General features: G+C 42.6%; 2 protein-coding genes across 2 annotated transcripts in view; one reads left to right on the top strand and one right to left on the bottom strand.

Moving 5' to 3' along the window:
• Positions 1–19,229, top strand: part of LOC135196538 (E3 UFM1-protein ligase 1-like) — a 234,187-nt gene that overhangs the window by 98,256 nt on the left and 116,702 nt on the right.
• The window catches only part of LOC135196881 (E3 UFM1-protein ligase 1-like), a 28,958-nt gene continuing 15,619 nt past the window's right edge, over positions 5,891–19,229 (bottom strand). The window contains exons 5-6 of the mRNA XM_064223655.1: positions 9,163–9,660; positions 5,891–6,157 (exon numbers count right to left, since the gene is read on the bottom strand). Of these exons, the coding sequence (XP_064079725.1) occupies positions 5,891–6,157; positions 9,163–9,660 (765 nt within the window). The remainder of the gene's footprint in view (positions 6,158–9,162; positions 9,661–19,229) is intronic.

Genomic DNA, 19,229 nt, shown 5'->3' with positions numbered 1-19,229 from the left:
CCACGAAAGTAAGGCAAGCTAAGTACATTTTTAGGCATTTCTTTTTCATTAATAGCAACACTATAAAACTTTTTGTGAGCTTTTTGGTAACATAAATCAATTAAATGAGGAGGGTAGAAGAGATCGTTTCCTATCTTTTTTATGTATTCTATTTCTTGGTCAAGATATTGTGGACTCGTGATACACAAAGCACGTAGGAAAATAGAAGAAAAAATTGAAATTTTAATATTAAGATGGTGGCCAGAATAAAAATGTACATATGTTAAATTTTTTGTGGGTTTTCTATAAATACTGAATTTACATTGGAAAGATTCTCTATGTATTAATACATCTAGGAAAGGCCACACCAAATATTTGTTGGTAATATTCTCCTTTAGGGGAAGTTCTCCTATCCCCACACAGGACAGGTGGTCCTCATGGAAAATCCTACCACTTCCCCAGGACAACTCTCTATGTCCTGTTAACTCCTTGAGGGCTTACTTGCATAGAACAACCTTAAGATCCTCAGGTCCGTTGTTCATTAGGGAAAAAGGTGGTACAATTTCCCTAAAAGGGATCAGACAACAAATTTTATATTTCATTAAACAGGCCAACCCGGATTCCTTTCTTCGTGCCCATGATGTTAGGGCAGTGGCCACCTCTATTAATTACTTTCAACATATGAACTTTGACGATCTTAAGAAATATACAGGCTGGATATCTCCAACAGTTTTTAAATGCCACTACTTAAAATCTTTGGAAGCCCTCAAATTCTCAGCAGTGGCAGCTGGAAGCACAGTTTCTCCTGCCACTGCATGAATTTCTGTCACTTTTTCTTGTAACCTTCCCTTCTGCCTGCCTCATTGCACCCTTACTTAGTTAGGTCGCCTCTAGTGTATATATTTTGCCTTGGATGTAGTTGCTTCATTCATTGTTTTTTGCTTGGGACTCTGTCCATTTGTGTTATTGTATATGTGTCAACTTGTATTTTTTACTAAAGCCTACTTATTTATATTTAATTACTCTTAAGTCATAGGCTATTTACCTTTAAGATTATTAATCTAGTAATTTTAAGATATCTACAGTTAAGTTATACTTTGTAAGACCTTGTATCTTTAAGTTGATCATTATATCTTAGTATCTGTGCAGTCCCCCAAGCTTGGTGAATCCAATTCTCTGGCACTATTTCACGGGGCGACACAGGCTGAGCCCAGAAAAGGGATTTTGACGAAGGAAAAATCTATTTCTGGGCAATGACCTGTGTCGCCCCGTGAAATGGTTCCTTTGATACTATTTCCAAGGTATAAATAATGCTATTCATCCCAGAGAAAAAGAGAAACAATATAATGCCAAGATAAATGGCTCGCTCACCTTTAATAAAGGTGTCGGTATAGATAAAGAGCGAGTGGATACCACTACCAGAGGTCCCTTGCCATTTAGCTTCTTCCTTCAACAACATCCCAACTACGGAGGAGCCGAACTACAGCCCTCGCTACCCTCTACTACTACTGTGAGCGCCTCCGACGCCTGTGACGTCATTCCTGAAGATAGCATCCAAGCTTGGGGTAAGCAGGGAGAGGAATACTAACTACAGGGTGGAATTTCACGGGGCGACACAGGTCATTGCCCAGAAATAGATTTTTCCTTTGTCAAAATCCCTTTTTAGATGCTTATTCTATTACAGCGGAAGGGTATCGGCAGACATTCCGCAGTACATTCAAGACACCCAACCAAACTTTCCTGGAATTTTGTAATCTGAAGATAAAGCAGATACAGAAATGGTTGGACAAGGCAGGTATTGGTAACTTCGAAGATTTGAAGTCTCTCCTGTTGTTAGAAGAATTCTTGCGTAAGATACCAATTAACATTGCTATCTACATTAAGGAACGAGGAAAAAAAAGAGGAAGAAGCTTTGTTGGCGGATGAATACTCCCTGATTCATAAAGGACACCATAAACAGAAAACTTTCATCGATTATAAAGTATGTTCATTTTGTAAGGAAATGTGGACTAAATTTGAATTCAAGACTGTCCTTACCCTCGGTGTAAAAGTTCTCACCAACAAACTCCTCCTAAAAAAGCTCTTCACCTAATACCGGGAAAAATGAAAAATCTAAACCAACTGAACATAGGACGATGCATTGTGCAATCAAGGAAGATGGTTTTGATTACTTCAAGTGTCAGGGTAAGGTAACCTGTTACAATTCTTCGTGATTCAGCATCAAGTAAAACTATTGTAAGTTCTAATATGAAATCCTTCTTTACTACCACAAACAGGTTCATCACAGTTTTCGATCTTACAAGTGAATCGGTACTTCCCCTTGTAACAATTAGTTAATCTAGTCCTTATACTGATGGAATAGTGGAAGTTGCCTACTTGGATAAGGAATTCCCTTGCAAAGAGGTGGACATTTTGATGGGTAATGATTTGGCCAAAGGTAAGGTACATACCAATCTGATAATACAATCTCCTGAAACACATGTTGAGGCCCAGTGTAACATTGTAACTAGGTCACAAGCATCTCAAGGAGAATCTAAGAGTTGTGTCATACCCAGTAAATCTGTCCCTAGCAAGGTAAGTAAGGCAACTGACACTCTTAACATTCCTGCTGATGATTTTGAGAAAGCACAGGTAGATAATTCTATTCAACAGTTGTTTGAGAAGGTTAAAGACAGATCAGAAGAAGAGTGTAAAACTCCTTACTTTTATCTAGAAAATAGTCCTTATGAAACATTACAGATCTCCTAAGATGTCTTTTCAAGATAACTGGTGTGATAAATTCCAGCTGGTGGTACCTAAGGTCTAGCGACAATCTTTGTTGGACTTGGCCCATACTGACAACTGCCATCTTGGAATAATCAAAACATACCAACGACTAGCAGAGGATTTCTACTGGCTTGGAGTAAAGAAAGATGTCCTAGTTTTTGTCAAAGCTTGTGCCACTTGCCAACAAGTAGGAAAACCTAACCAGACAATACCTCCAGCACCCCTCATACCTATTTCTGTACCAAAGGAACCCTTCTCTATAGTCATTATTGATTGTGTGGGACCTTTAAAGAAGACTAGAAAAGGTAATGAATACATTTTAACTTTAATATGTCCAACTACCTTCTTTTCCCATGGCTGTTCAGAAAATTAAAAAATATTTCTGCTAGAGTAATTATCAAACAGTTACTTAATATTTTTACTGTATTTGGATTTCCATTAGAAGTAGACTATTTAGTACAGCATAATCTGGTTACTCCTAGTGTTTCACCTTGGGCTTCCCCATGCATATTGGTATCAAAACCTAATGGAAAGTTCTGGATGTGTACTGATTACTGGAAAGTTAATGCAGCTACTATTAAAGATTCTTTCCCCTTGCCTAGAATTTCAGACATCATTGATAATGTCAGTAATGCAACCTTTCTCACACAGATTGATTTAATGAAAGGACACTACCAAACAGAACTTATTGACAGAGCTAAAGAAAATCCAGCTTCATTACCCCCTTTGGATTGTATTCATAATGTTATGCCATTCGGTATGTGTAATGATCCTTCAACATTTCAACGAATAATCCAATCTGTACTCCAAGGCATAGGGGGAGCCCATGCATACCTGGATGACGTTGTGGTTATACAAAAAACATGGGAAGAACATCTTAAGAAGCTTGAAGAAGTATTCAAGAGATTAAGGTCAGCCAATCTCACAGTCAACCTGGGAAAAAGCAACTTTGGTAAAGCAATGGTAACATACCTCGGACATACTATTGGAAATGGTAAGGTACTTCAAAAACAAGTTAATATCCAAGCCATCATTGACTATCCTGTACCCAATAACAAAAAGTCATTGCTACACTGAACTAAAGTCATGACCCATCCACTGAGAGTGGTGGGTGTTCCAGGTACATTGTTTCCCCTGGCTCTCCAAACTCAGCATGTTACCAAAAAGGTGAAGAGATATTTGGAGAACATCCTTTGCTTTCTTCCGCAATGCCATGCCAGTCACTAAAAATGGTCTACATGTATTGACAAATTTTGACACTACGCTTTCATAAAAAATATAGCAAGAAGCTAAGATTGCTTACACTTCTAGTAGGTCGATAGTAGAATGGGCATAAAGAGCAAATATAGTCTGAAAACTAATACGGTAGAGGCTGTTCTGATGTCCTTAGCTTCACTTCAAAGTAGGCAACAAGCACTCCGCAACACTGAGTGTCTCAAAAATGAAGTCCATATAAAATGGAAGAGAACAAGCTTAGACAGAGGAAGAGATGGAATTCCTGAAAAACTTTAACTGGACAGAGAGCTCTCTCTGCTACTTCCAAGGTGGGGAGCATTGCTGGGCGATTATAACAAGAGCTAGAGCCAGACGAGCTAGGTGCCAGGCAATCTAGGGACTCGGTAGCTCGTGGACACTCGGAGCATGAGTTAGCACCAGGCTGTGGCTGGTGCCAGAGGAGCTGAGTGCTAAGCAAGTTAGGAGCTTGGGAGCTGGTTGACACTAGGAGCATACATTGGTGCCAGAGGAGCTGGGCATCAGGAGATCAGGAAATCAACAGATGTCAGGTGCTCCTTGTAGTGAAGGAAGACTGTAATGATCTAAAAGAGAAAGAATGGATCCAGGTCTTGGATAGGACCTTGAACTTAACTGATCAGAGATTGTACTTCTTCCACTAGAGACAAAACCCTCTCTAACCCTGCAGAGTAAGCTCTCAAGGTGATGAGAGTATTGGAAACGGGGTTCTTTCCTTGAAAGGAATGGAGTAGTCTCTATGAAGAACCTGAACCACCCTAGGTTCTGCCCCTCCAACTCCATTCCTCCAAAAATTGGTAGAGTCTGGCAACAACTAGCGCGAAGGACTGGAGACTCACTTGGAGGAAGTCTTGGTGGAAGAATTTTTAAAGGACTTTGAAGAGGGCCAAAGGTTGGAGGGGTCTCGCTTGAGGACGTAACTTTCCTCCTTGAAAGCGATGTTGCAGAGGCGAAAAAACCTTAGTAGGAGCAGTAGAACTTGCCTGGGAATGCTTAGCTGACTAAGCTAGAAAGACATGCAGCAATTTCTTCTGTAGGACAGACAGAACCTTCTTCATAGTGTCTTGAGGGAACAAATATGGCTTACTGAGGGGCAAAAACATGAGGGCTGACTTCTGAGTAACTGTCACCCCTTTAGTATCAAAAGAACACCAAAGTTCCAACTTTTTGAGGATCCCCACGGCCAAAAGCAAGGCTAACTCATCCGAACTGTCTCTAACCGCCTTACAGGTGCATGAAAGAACACCTACCCAGTCTGAAGAGAGGTCCTCTGCAAGTACTGGGCAGTCCTCAATCTTCCTGGCTAATGCACAAACTTTCCATTCTAGGACACTGAATATTTCCAACACCTTAAAAATATTCCTCACGATGTGATCTAGATCAGGCGAAGAGAAGAAAACCTTGGCTGAAGAAAAGGTAGCACAACAAATTGTGTCGACCAAGCCAGAGAAGTCCCCCTGGGAGGAGGCAGACACTCCCAAGGAAGGAGCCTCCCTGGTGGAATAAAAGCAAAACCTCTTCTTCAGCATCTTAGATGGAGGAAAAGTGAAAGTAGTTTTGCCTTGATCCCTCTTGACTGCAGGGATCTCTTCTAGGAAGAGGAGAGCACTAACTTGGGAAGGCAAGGATCAGAAGGAAGTTTCCTCATGAGGAAAGTGGAGTAGGCGAACTGGGAGTCACTGGTACAACGAAGTCTGGGAAATTCACTAATAGATACCTCAGAAGGCTAGAATATGAAGAGGCAAGAGCACTGTCATGGTCTGGATCTTCATTATCAGAAGATATGGATGATGAAGTGATCCCTAATCTTGGCAACAGACATCTTCCTCTTAAGGAAGTCCATCCAATCCTCCAAGTGGCTGCAAACAGTGTCTAGCAAAAGATCTCCTTGTGTCTATGATGATGGACGAGGAGATGGTGGTGCTGAGCGCCCAACAGCTGGCACCAAACTACTAACAACTGGCACTGGGTGAGGCGTGGAAAGCACTGGGTGAACTGGTACAAGGGGGGTGTGGCACCTCGGATGGCGCTGAGCACCTGGACAGAGACTGGTGGTCGACAAAAAATTGGTACTATCCCAGGTCAACTGTTGAAGGTGAGCTGGAGGCAAGACACTGTAACTGTAGGAGGGTTGAGGGTTATGCACTGCATCCTTATACCTCTGACAAGCAGTGGAGAACTGTTGGCAGCAGTAGTATGCATCTTCGAGGCTGAGAGGCAAAGGAAAAATACCACCAGCGCTTCCTGACGGGGATGAACCATCCAAATCTGTTGACATTGAAGCACTAAGCAAGATATACCTATCTAGTGGCTGACTAACACAACACCTCTAACAAGTGGCTGACTAACACTGCACTTCCATCAAGACGCCTTTTCAGTGGCTGTCTGTCAACACCTGGGAATAGACTACAGGTTCGACTGAGGGAGCAATTATCGGAGACAACCTCCTCAGACTCCCTTTGACTGCCAGTAGCATGTATTCTCCCCAGAGCAGAGGAGCAGGACAATGACTTTAGGTCTAGGAGATCCGAGGCACCAGATAGCCACATTCTCGCTACACATCCATCAAGACACTTTTTCAGTGGCTGTCTGCTGACACCTATGAAGAGGCTACAGTTTGACTGAGGGGGAAACTATTGGGGGCAACCCCCTTGGACTCTCTTCAACTGGCAGTATGACTTCTCCTAAGTGCAGAGGAGCAGAACAATGACTTTATGTCTAGGAGATCTGAGGGGCCAGGTAACCACCTTCTCACTACACATCCATCAAGATGCCTTTTTCAGTGGCTGTCTGCTGACACCAGAGAATAGGCTACAGGTTTGACTGAGGGGGCAATCCCCTAAGACTCCCTTCAACTGCCACCAGTATGTCTTCTCCCTGGTGCGGAGAAGCAGGACAGTGACTTTAGGTCTAGGAGATCTGAAGGGCCACATAGCCACCTCCTCCACCACACATCCAGCAAGATGCCTTTCCAGTGGCTATCTGTTGATAACTATCACCTCCAGTATATCTTCTCCCCAGTGCAGGGAACGGAACAGGGACTATTTTCTGGGAGCATCGAGGGACAAGTAGCCACCTCCTCCACAGCACAGCACTTAACTATTACAAGGATAAATTCATTATAACCAAAATAAAAGGCTGGCAAAGGCATGGGAAGGAAGTGAGAGAGCTAGGAATGGGAGCAAATGAATAAGATAGGACTAAAAGTACGAGAGAACTGGCACTAGGTGACATGAATTGGTGCCAGGCAGTGTGCGCTCTTAGCTGGTATAAGAGGTGGGAGGCAGGAGGAGGATGGAGGCAGGTGGTGGGCACTCCTGTGCATGCAGTGGTGGGTGGAGGTTAGAGGTGGATGCCTCACTGATTTTTGGTCATCTCGGTTACTGCTTACATACTTAAATTAAAAATAATCAATCAGTAATCAATTACCGACTGCTTTTTATATCTTTATAGCAATTTCTGGCATCTCGGCATGAACTCATGCATAAAATGTATGATTAAAATTAGCATTTCATATATTCAGACATGAATATATTTTAAGATAACATAAATGTACGTGTACCTTCTAAAATAAAAGATAAATTTATATAAAAATGTAGTTTTACCATTAAAGTATCAAAGCAAATTCAACACTAATATTGTAGAACAATTGCTTTTATCCTCTAATTAGTAATACTAAATTAGTTATAAAAGAAAAAAATTTTATTTACAAATAATCGATTACATGTACGTACAGTCATTCCCAGGTTATCAGCAGACTCGGTTAATGGTGATCCAGTTTTATGGCACTTGTCTAGCATCATAAAATCATCAATTTATGGTGCCATACCAGGCTGAGTTTTGGTTATTGGTGCCATAAGGTGCTGATAATAGAGTTATGGCGCCAGAACATACCTACCAGAGATGCCATTAACTGGTTATCGGCATCATGCGAACGTTCCAAAGTACTGTGGAAGCAAGAGCCAGTAGTCGATGCTTGACTGACAAGAACATTTCTGCCTAAAGTCCACCACAGCCAAACATTAACAACATTCTCTCCTTACTACGTTCCAACCACTACGCTTTTAGTCCTCTGCAGAGGAAAGTGGTGAGTATCCCAGCTTGGTGAACAAAACAATGACAAAAGTTTCATCCTAATTGTAAATGTTAGGGCTAAAAGAATGTTGTAACATTCAAGAATTACTTAAAGGTTATTAATTAACGGAGGCTTGCAAATAGCCTATGGCCGGTAAACAAATCCTAAAGCCAAATGTTTGGCTTAAAGGAATAATGTAATATCAAGAATTACTTTAAGGCAATTATTAACTGGTGACTTGCATGTAGCCTAAGCCCGGCAAGTAAATCAATAAGTACATGCAAAAGTTTAGGTCTAAAGGGACTGTGTAGCATTCAATAATTACTTTAAAGTTAATTATTCACCGGTGGCTTGCAAATTGCCTATGCCCAGTAAATAAATCATGAATGAAAAAGATTTTGGCCTAATGGAATGGTGTTACATTCAAGAACTACTTTTAAAGCAATTATAAACAGGTGACTTGCACGAAGCCTAAGCCAAGTAAGCAAATCATAAATGCAAAAATTTTGGCTTAAATGGATGGTGTAACATTCGAGAACTATTTTAAACAAAACTATTCCCGGCGACTGCAAGTAGCCAGCTTGTTGATAATGTGAATTAAAGTAATAAAATGAAAGCAAAGAGACGACTCATCCTGCTCGAAGGCTATGAAATACAAGTTCTGGTGGTTGTGTAATACTACTGAAATCCAGTAAATCACTGGAAAATACAAACAAGCTGCTGTAAGCACCTGATGTTTAGTCAAGCATGACAGAAAACAGAATGAGGTGGTTAGCTAAGTCTTCCTAATACTGCTGTCAGGGGCAGGGCACTGTATATATACCTAGTACGCAGCAATCGAAGCGCTACCCGCAAAATTTTATTTTAGGCTGCTGTATGGAAAACCATATTTATATAATTACTGGGTAAGTTACTTATAGAAAATGTTTTCTTACAATGTATTTATACAGTATATTTTGGGAAAATACGATAAATAACTAACGTTTGCATAAAGTGTTTATCTTGGGCAGCAGTCCTAAAATATTTGTAACAAAATGTTTCCTGAACTATACTCTAACTAATACAGCAAAGTAAAAAAAAAAAACTCTTACCTTTATACCCTTTTCAGATAGTCTTATGGTAGTAATTAAGGCTGACACTTTTTCTTGAAGCTGTTGATGTGTTTTCTTCCGAGTATCACCTCCTACTGCTACAGTTGCCAAAAATGCTGCCTGAACCACTTCTTGGAATTCCTTAGTCAAAGATTCCTGTAAATCCTTTGCCATTTCCTCAATCAATTCTTCAGGGCTATCAGCAAGTTCTTTTTTATTTGCAATTTCCTCTTGAAGTTTCTCCAAGGACAGGAACTCAATCTTAGGAAATTTCCCTGACCCCTCACCTGAAGCCTGGCGATTCTGTAAATCATCTTCAGAGTCTGAATCCTGAGCTGCTCCCCTTCTACCTTTGTTCTTATTTTTAACGGACTTGGTCTTAGTTTCTCGTCCTTGAGTGCCACCACCAAACTTTCCTCCTACTGCTTTTTTACGTCTTTCTTCTTTTTTGTTCTTGCTATTACTATCATCATTTTGTTTACCTTTGCTGCTATAAAGCTGAAATGAAACAAGAATGTTAATTTTCTTCCTCTTGTCCATTTGCATAAAATGACATCAAAACTGTTTTTGATCAAACAAATTTAAATTGCTATCGACAAACTCCAAGCATTCAACTACAACCTGACTCTACTTTACTTAAAATACAACCATTAAAAGCACAATAAATACAAAATAAAATACCAAAAATAGTCATTTATACATACTTCTTAATAAAACCATATATGTAAATATAAAAAATTATGAATAACATAATATATTATAATAAAAAGACTACAGATTTAAATTTGATTAAAAGGCCACCTTTTTCAAACAAATCAATACACCACTGAACCTCAAAAATTAAATTTTTCCTCAAGAAATTTGGAATAATAATACAGTGGTACCTCAGGGTACGAAATTTATCCGTTCCGAGGCGGCCTTCGTAACTTGAGTTTTTCGTATCTTTAACCGCATTTAACATGTAAATTGCCTAATTCGTTCCAAACCCTACAAAAATACAACAGTAAATTTTATAATGAAGCTGAATTGACCAATAAACAATGACATAGAACAATTTGGACCATTCAATACCTAACATAACCTTTATTGTAGTATGTACCTGTAAATAAAGTGTACTATTAGTGTACATGGTACAAGAAATACTTTACGTACATGTACATACATATGTAGTAAAATGTGCAACCTAACCTTGCCTTTCCAGTGAGGCGATCTCCGAAAGTGGCGACAGAGGAGGAGGAAGACAAATGGCAGAAAAAATTAACACTTAACTTTACGAAACACAAAAAAAATGGCAGAAAACACAACCAACTAAACTAAAAGTTTACGAAACACATTTAACAAATGGCAGAAAACATTAACACTTCTTGATTATCTCCATCTTCGTTCTCCATAGAAAGCATCCTCTTCTTTCTGTGAACTTCAGCAACATTCTTGGGACCCATGGCTAATAACGTAAGTAATTAACTTCACACACAATAAGATAAAGTAACTTACAGTACAACGAAAGCGAAATCACTAACATGAATTTACATTAACAAACGGAATACATATATGTGAAGGAATGAATTCCAGTGTTTACGATAACGCTGCCACAAAAAATGGTCAAGGAACACCTTTACATAGAGGCAAGATGCTGACCAATAGGAGAGCAGGATCTTAGCATCAGTGACTAGCATCAGGAACCAATGGGAGAGCGGGAGGATGGTGGTGAGTCTACTCAGTTGGCGGCGCGCAAGTTTTAAAATTGTTCTTGGTGGTCCGGGCGAATCTCGGGACTTTACAGTAGCACCCTTTCGTAACCTGAATTATTTTCGTATGCAGAGGCAAAAAAATCTTCGTATTCGCTTTCGTAACTTTAATTTTTCGTAAGTTGGGACTTTCGTATGTCGAGGTTCCACTGTAGCTCCTTTCCTCAGCACAAAACTCAGAAAGAAAGAATTCCTCGAGTCCCGGTGATTTGGATATTCAAACAAAAAATGTACCATATTCAAGGGGTTGAAGTGGTTATAAAAATAAGAGTGAGAATGGAATAGAATAATGAATTTAGGCTAAAGGCCAAGCGCTGGGACCTATGAGGTCATTCAGTGCTGAGAGGGAAAGTGAGAGTAAAAAGGCTTCAAAAATGTAAGAGGAGGAAAACCTAGCAGTTGCACTATGAATTAAGTTTTAGTAGGAGAGGTTGGATGGAAAGATGGGAGAGAGAGAATATGAATAGAGATACAGTAAAAGGAATGAAAGGGGTTGCAGCTAGGGGCTGAAGGGACGCTGCAAAGAACCTTAAGTAATGCCCATGGTGCACTGTATTAGGTGTACTGACAGCACTACCCCGTTACAGGGAAATTAGAGGTTGGGGGTGATTAGCTACCTGGAAGCAACATCGCTATTTGGCATGGCTAAACTCTGTAGAGAGCAGCCTCCTACACTCAACTTGGCAATTTGTGGCATTTCTTATACGTACAGTCAAACCTTGGTTTTTGTACGTCTCTTTTCATACGTTTCATTTTTCATAGACTTTTCACCTACAAAATTTTGTTTCAGTTATTGTACGTTTCCTCGGTTTTCATACAATCGGAAATGCTCCATCTGGGACCCAGTCACGTATCTAGCATCCAAAAAAGCGTCTTCTTTCATGACCCATTCTGCTTTTGTGTTTGTTGTTTTTGTGCTTTTAGTGCTTTTTTATTTGAGTGTAACTGCTAAATAAGCCATCATGATGCCAAAGAAAGATCCAATTGCTAGCCCTTCTATAACAAAGGCACGAAACACCATAGAATGTTGCATGCCGATCTCAGTGAGAAAATGCCTACTACAAGCGCTGCTGTTAGTGAATTTAAGGCCAGCAGAGGCTGGTTTGAAAAATTCAGAAAACAAATGGGCATACATAATGTGCCTACTTCAGTGATTAAGTACTGTACATGTTTGCAAAGTGGAACAATGTAAAAAATTTTGTGGAACATTTTTAATTACAATGTTGTGTTTAACTTGAGGGAAATTTTTAAAATGCCAAAAGAAACAAAATCTCTCTGGACAGTTTTGTTGTGGCGATGGGTCCCAGTAACTCTCAAGGTGATCCCTAGTGCCACCCTAAAATGAACCCCCTAAGGAAGTAACCTCCCAAAGTGCCAGTAAAAAATGAAGAGAAGTAACCCCAGATATATCCTTGATACCTGAAGTCCTTCTGAAGGGAGATTCCCCTTCTAATTAATAACCTCTCCTCCTCCATCTCCTCTCCTCTCTGTCTTCCATACACTAGTAAGTGTTTTCCATAAAGGTAAGAGTGATGTTTAAGGTTCATTTATTTATTTCATTGGTCATTTATATTTATTTCCCCATTGTTTTGGTATGTAAGACTGTTTATTCCCTATAAAATGTATTTTTTGTTAATATATTATTGTTTCGGTTTTTGTATCGTTTCCGATTTCATCGGAGGTTCTGGAACAGATTAAGTATAAAAACCAAGGTTCCATTGTACTACCAAGACTAATGACCTAATCTTCACGTCTGTAGTCAATATGTTACAAAAACAGCTTCTGTATAACAAAGGTCCTTGTGAACACTTGAGAGGCTGTTTTCAGCCCGAAGCACAGGACTTTGAACTCAAAGACCTTGTCCCCGAGAGAGAAGCGAAGGGAATTCCCGAACATCGGATGAATAGGGATCTGGAAGTATGCGTCCCTTAAGTCTATCGACAGCATGAAGTCGCCTTCCCTCACAGCTGTCAACACTAAACAAGGGGTCTCCATCTTGAACTGTCTTCCTGATGAAGTGATTCAAGGTGGATAAGTCGATCACAGGTCTCCAACTTCCCGATGCCTTGGGCACCAAGATGATGTGACAAACCCTGGAGATGGACACACCACTTCCTTTATCGCATCCTTGAGAATCTGGAGGATATGCCTTCCTGAGCTGCGGCTTGTCCGACAAGATGAGAGAAGTAGAATGGCAGAAGGTACCCCACCTGAAGGACATCTACCACCCACTTCTCTGCCCCATAACTCTGCCACTTGGCCCAATGGCCCACCAGGCAACCCCCTACACGTGGTACAGGAGAGGGAGAGGTGCCTTACCTACCGACGGCCCCCTTTACCTCTGCCCCTTGGGCCCCTTCTTGCCTAAAAGGAACGAGAGCGAAAGAGACATTGGACTTCTGATCTAAGCTGAGACGAACCGGGAGGCCCTGCCGAAACCGAACTCCTCAAAGGCCTACCAGACGACAATCTTCTTGACTGCTGCTGGACAGGGGAGGAGGAGGAGCCAGATGTCTCTGAGGACGAGACTCCGACTTAGACACAGCCTGGTGCACTAGTCTGTCCTTGGTGTCAGCCTGGCGCTGGTCTATCGCATCTTCCAGCTTGGTCCAAGGAAACAAAAATTGAGACTCCAACATATCCCCATTTCTCATTGCCAGCAAGGACTCCAGGTTAACTGATCTCTCCATCCTAGATAAAGCTGCACATCTTCTAATCAGGAGAAGGTTAGCCCATAAATTAACACTGAGGTGACCCGTATACGAAAACGCCTTGCCTCTGGACTGCAACAAACTGGCAAGCGAGGATGCACTCACCAACCCTTCTAAGGACCTGTCAGAAGCTATCTTGGCAATGACCATAGACCAGAAGTCCAGCCAAGGAACCGTCTGTAACATGGAGGCTGCCATAGTTTCCAACGCTGAGGCATCCTGTGGAGACAAGGACGGAGCCACCGACCTCACCTGCTCCAAAGTCAATCCCGGCTTCAGACGAATGACATCCGGGTTAAGATGACGCGACATCAAAAAGGCAGAGTTTGTAGCATAGTACTTCCTATGTCTTGTGAGAGGCAGAGGTAGTAGCTTGGCATAGCCCCTAGAGCAAAGCGAACCATCCCGATCTGAAACAGATGCATTAACCTTATGCAAGACCGACTGGACGTGCTCCGACAAGGGAAGCTGAAAAGATGATTTGGGATCCTGCGTAGCTCCCAGCAAGACTTCCAAGGTGGAAGAAATGTAAGATGATTTGGGATCCTGCGTAGCTCCCAGCAAGACTTCCAAGGTGGAAGAAATGTAAGATGACCGAGCTGAGTCCTACTTTCCAAATTGTTGATAACCCAACTTACAAACATAGAACATCACTACCACTACTTACCAATTCCAAAAGATTGACTCTTTTAACATGGGCCGCGAATGGGCAACGGGAGAGGCAGACGTATAAACGTAACTGCCTGGCAATAAAGCCCTCAGACAGAGCATCAAGAAAAGGCTCTGATGACATGGAAAGGAGATGCAGCAAACTGGGCAGCAGAGATGACGTCACGGCTGAGTGAGGCAGCGCAGAGGAGACGACTGGGAGTGATGTCAAAGATGGAAGTGACGTCACAAGTGGTGATGACGTCACAGCTTCCCATCGATCTGAACAGGAAGCAGATGCCACTGGAAGATGAATACAAAATGACTGACCCCATGACGTCATTAGCGGGGCTGACGCCACGGCTTCCCTCTGACTCGAAGAAGCGGCAACAGTCACTGGCAGAGCAGTACAAAATGGCTGATCTCAGCTACCCACAAAGACGAGACCAGGAGGAGGGGGGAGGGCCTGGCCAGCATGAGGAGGGGGGTAGCGGAGCAATCCATGAAGTGCATAAACCTTTGTTGTGTTAGTGTTTCTTTCTATATTCGTATCCTCCCCAATTTCAACTGTTGGTGTTTGAAATATTTTTTTTTATTATTTCATATCGAACCTGAAGCGGACCTCTCTCAGAGGCCGTAACATGGCCCCTGATATGTCAGTAGAGTGGTTGGTATCCCAAAAGGGACTATGAGTATTAAAATCTCCTACTATAAGTAGGGGTCAGGTAAACAGTTAATTAATTCAGAAAGACCACTGAAGTTTGAATGGAAATTTGGTTGATTGTACAAATTACATACAGTGATCATACTTTTATCGGGCATATATAGTTTGACGGCTGTTATCTGATAGAACAGAGTTGGTATATTTAAAGGTTCATATATTACACTGTTGTGAACACATATATAGCAGTGCCAAGTTTTCCTCCATCTGTTAGCGAAGAACAAGCAAGCTTGTAGTGCCAGATTTGTGCAGGGTTGGGCCCTACATGTTGTAGGCAGGTCACGTGTGTTATAGGGTCAAGGGAATTACTGAGAATGCGTTAGCATATAAAGACTTAGAAACGGCACGAATAATAAGAAAAGGGGGAATAGGAAAAAAGAACGAGATAATGATTTTAAGGGAGGATAACGACATATCCAAAGTGCAAGAAGAAACCTTTCTCACTCAAGCTTGACAGCCAGGTGCCCAGGAAATTTGAAACCTCGGAATATGGTTTATATCTCCCGAAGACCTATGTCACCTCCACTACAGAAAATTTATCAACGCTACAGCTCTCCTGACATCTTCCTGACACTTCAAGCACCGAGAATTTTAATTTGGGTTTAGACCAACTCAAGGGCCTCCTGCTTAATATTACTAAGGAAAACTCAATGCACCTTTGTTTAAGGGAAGAAGTTGAGACTCCTCCCTATCAAGGTAGGCCTTTTGGCTAAAGGACATTTTTGCAATTAAAGAAAATTATTAATGCAATTCCAGATTGAGTCTTCTATTTTGGTTGGTAATTGGTTGCAAACACTTATAAAGCACTCATTACAACCACAAGACTGAGCATACTTGCTGTTGGAAATTGTTGATTCAGTCTTTCTGACCGGAGTGTTGCCCCCTTTATTAAAGACTGATTTTTCTGCATTGGAAACTCTGATTTTGTGCTTCGATTATCATCATCTGCGGTAAGGAATGTTGGTTTAAGGAACTACTTGATTTGCTGTTAAAAGATTTCAGTTTAGTGGAAGATTGGTGTGCATTAGACACATTTTGATTCATATCAATAGTCATTAGTGCCACACAAGGAAGTAACATAATCAGTGTCACAGGTTGGGATTGTTAGAGTGGTTAACTGGTCCATAACAAGTCTCTTGTTGATTGTTACCTTGTTGTATATGATACGGATGGAGAGTAGTTGTGAACCTCCACTTGTGATGAAATCAACACAATTTCTTTCTGGGCTCAGTTCGTGTCGCTGCGCGAAATATCCTTAAATCCATTATTTCTAAGGTAAATGATCTAACAAATACCAGAGAATAACCAAAATAAAGAAAAAGGTCAGTATAACTGACTCACTCACCCTCCAGGAGGGCGTCGGTATGAACACTAGGGCGAGTGAGACCACTACCACGAACCTCTTGCCAATAGAAATCTCCCACAACAAAACCCCACAAGAGGAGAGCCGACCCACAGAGCGGGGCAGCAACTACTACTACTCCAACCCACGCTAGGGACTGCAGCGCCTCTGGTGGCCATCCTTTAAGTTAGACCCGAACCCGTGAGACGTTAATTTTTACCTCTCTGTGTTTTCGTGCCTTTTTTCGAGGATTTTTACTCATCATGGAGCGTTCAGCCATCGCATCAGCTAAGTTAAGTATCCCGAAAGGTTCCTACTTTGTTTTTTCCTACCTTGAGTCAGTATTTGCCGTTTTTAGGTATAAATGCTGATTCTCGGCCGGAAGCATGGCGACATCGCTCTGCCTTGTGGCGGGTTCGTTCTTGGTCTCCCATACCTAGAACCTTCCCTAGTGCTTCGGTTAAACCCAAAGTCAAGGGCCAGAGGGTACAAAAAACCCTTTTGAAGACGTCGTCGTCGTCCAAAAAGACTTCGTCGGCGTCATCGTCTCGTAAGTCTCCAGCTACAAATCCCGGAGCAGAGAAAGGTAGAGCTTCGGCTTCTAACTCTAGGTCCTCAAAGAGCAAGTCTTCCAAGGAGAGGCCCCATACTCCGGCGGAGCCAGCGGTCTCTCCTCTCCCTTTGGTGCCTCTACTGAGTTATCCCTCCACCTCCGCATCGGCTCCGACTTTGGATCCCAACGCCGGGTTGATGCAACAAATGGGAGACTTGGTAGGCTCTTTGTAATCCGAAAGGATTACAACCCAGGCCAACATAATTGCCGGACTCAATCAGGCCCCTCTGGCTACTCCTCCGGCATTCGGTGCTGGATTAGTACAGCTTCCTCCTCACGATTCTCTGCCTCCGTTCTCAATGAACAACCCCTGGAGAGTGGCTTCATACGCCCCTTTCCAGGACGGTCTTATCTCCATCCCGGAGTGAGGTACTCGAAGGATTGAGGACTTCGAGTTCTATCCGAAGGACCTCCAACCCGGGGACCGTTCATTGGCTACGCCAAGCTAACGGATGCAGCCATGACTAGGGAGGATAAGGTCCCGAGGAGACGGTAACTTTACTCCCTGGACCAAGCTCAAAGAGAAGTGGCTTAGCGTTTGGAAGAAATGGACTGCCACAAACACTAGAATTCAAGCCTTTAAGAGTCCCTTCACCATCTTTACGATGGATGAAGAAACCCCTCTTCCCTTCTTAACTAAGATTGCCACGGTCACCATTCCGGCTGGCCTGAAGGGAGAACCCTTACCCCAGTTGAGGGAAGCAGACCCCACCTCTCCTTTGCTCCCTTCAATTGGAGAATTGTGGGATGATCTGCCCAATACTTTCTCGGCGGGCAAGCTCAAGCCAGACTGTGACATGGAGCAGTTCGGCGAGAAGCTACCTAGACTCCCTGATAGCCTCATTCAAGCGAGTTTGAGGCCAAGTCTAGGCTTGCCAGGTCCATGAATACCATGGCAATGACGGAAGTAGCGGCTCTTTCATATGCTTCAGAGCCGCTCTTCAAGCTGTTGACAAAGTCTCTGACTCATACGGTCCAGTCAGACTTGTTCGAGTTCGTGACTGCCAGGGTCAATTGCAGGAAACACGTCCTCCAGGAAGCAACTATTCGGCATGAACCGAATAAGCTGCTTTCCTCCAACATCTGGGGGGCAGACCTCTTTCCTGAATCCATGGTCAAGGAGGTCCAGGCTGAGGCAACAAGGCTCAACCAGAGCCTCAAGGATCGTTGGGGTCTCACAGCTAAGAGGCGCCAAGATCAACCTGCAAGAGGTAAAATGCAGAAGAAATTAAAACGTTACCAGCCTTACCAGAAGAAGCAGCATACTCTGTCGATTCCATCAGCCAAGAGGAAAGAAATAGCGAAGTCAGTGAAACAATTTCTAAAGTACATATATGCTTCAAGGAGAAACCAGGAAAGAATCCTGGGTTCCCTCCAATTTGCCTCAGTGACAAACATCTTGATGACAGCCATAAAACTGAAAGACTTAACCAGGATCTGGCGCTCACGGCAAATGTCAGATCCAGGGACAAGTTATCATCAATTCCACAGATTCTACGGAATCGTCTGCGCCCATGGACAAAGGCTGAAGAACCTGTCCATATCAGTACCCCTTCAGTTTCCTCCTCCGGGAATTACTATTCACACAGACGCTTCACTAAGCGGCTGGGGAGGATATTCTCAGTTCAAGAAAGTTCAGGGAACATGGTCACCTCAGTTCCGCCAGCTTCACATAAACGTATTGGAGCAATGGCAGTGTTCTTGACTCTGAAGAGGTACATCCGCCAAAGAACTCTCACAATAAAGTTAGTTCTGGACAGCGCAGTGGTAGTCCATTGTATAAACAGGTGGGGAGGCTCCAAATCAAGACATCTGAATCATGTCATGATAGCCATCTTTTCCCTGGCGGACAAGTTCAGTTGGCACCTCTCCTCCACCCATATAGCCGGAGTGAGAACGTCATAAGCAGATGCTCTATCCCGTTCAGTTCCTCTGAGTCGGGAATGGTCAACTGGACAACAGTTCGTTCCAATGGATTCTCCGGAGGGTTCCAGCCTGCAAGTTAGATCTGTTTGCATCTCAAGCAAAACCACAAACTTCCCTGTTATGTGGCTCCCAACCTGGACCCCCTGGCCTATGCCACGGACGCCCTGTCCTAGATTGGAACAACTGGGAGAAGATTTATGTCTTTCCACCAGTGAATCTTCTCCTGAAAGTACTGAACAAACTCAGGACGTTCAAGGGTCAAGTAGCTCTAGTAGCTCCAGACTGGCCGAAGAGCAACTGGTACCCTTTGATTCTGGAACTGGGTCTCCGTCCTCTTCGAATTCCCAATCCCAGGCTC

The sequence above is a fragment of the Macrobrachium nipponense genome, chromosome 18 (genome assembly GCF_015104395.2).
Source record: "Macrobrachium nipponense isolate FS-2020 chromosome 18, ASM1510439v2, whole genome shotgun sequence".
Classification (NCBI taxonomy): Eukaryota; Metazoa; Arthropoda; class Malacostraca; order Decapoda; family Palaemonidae; genus Macrobrachium; species Macrobrachium nipponense.
This window is presented reverse-complemented; position numbering and strand designations above follow the sequence as displayed.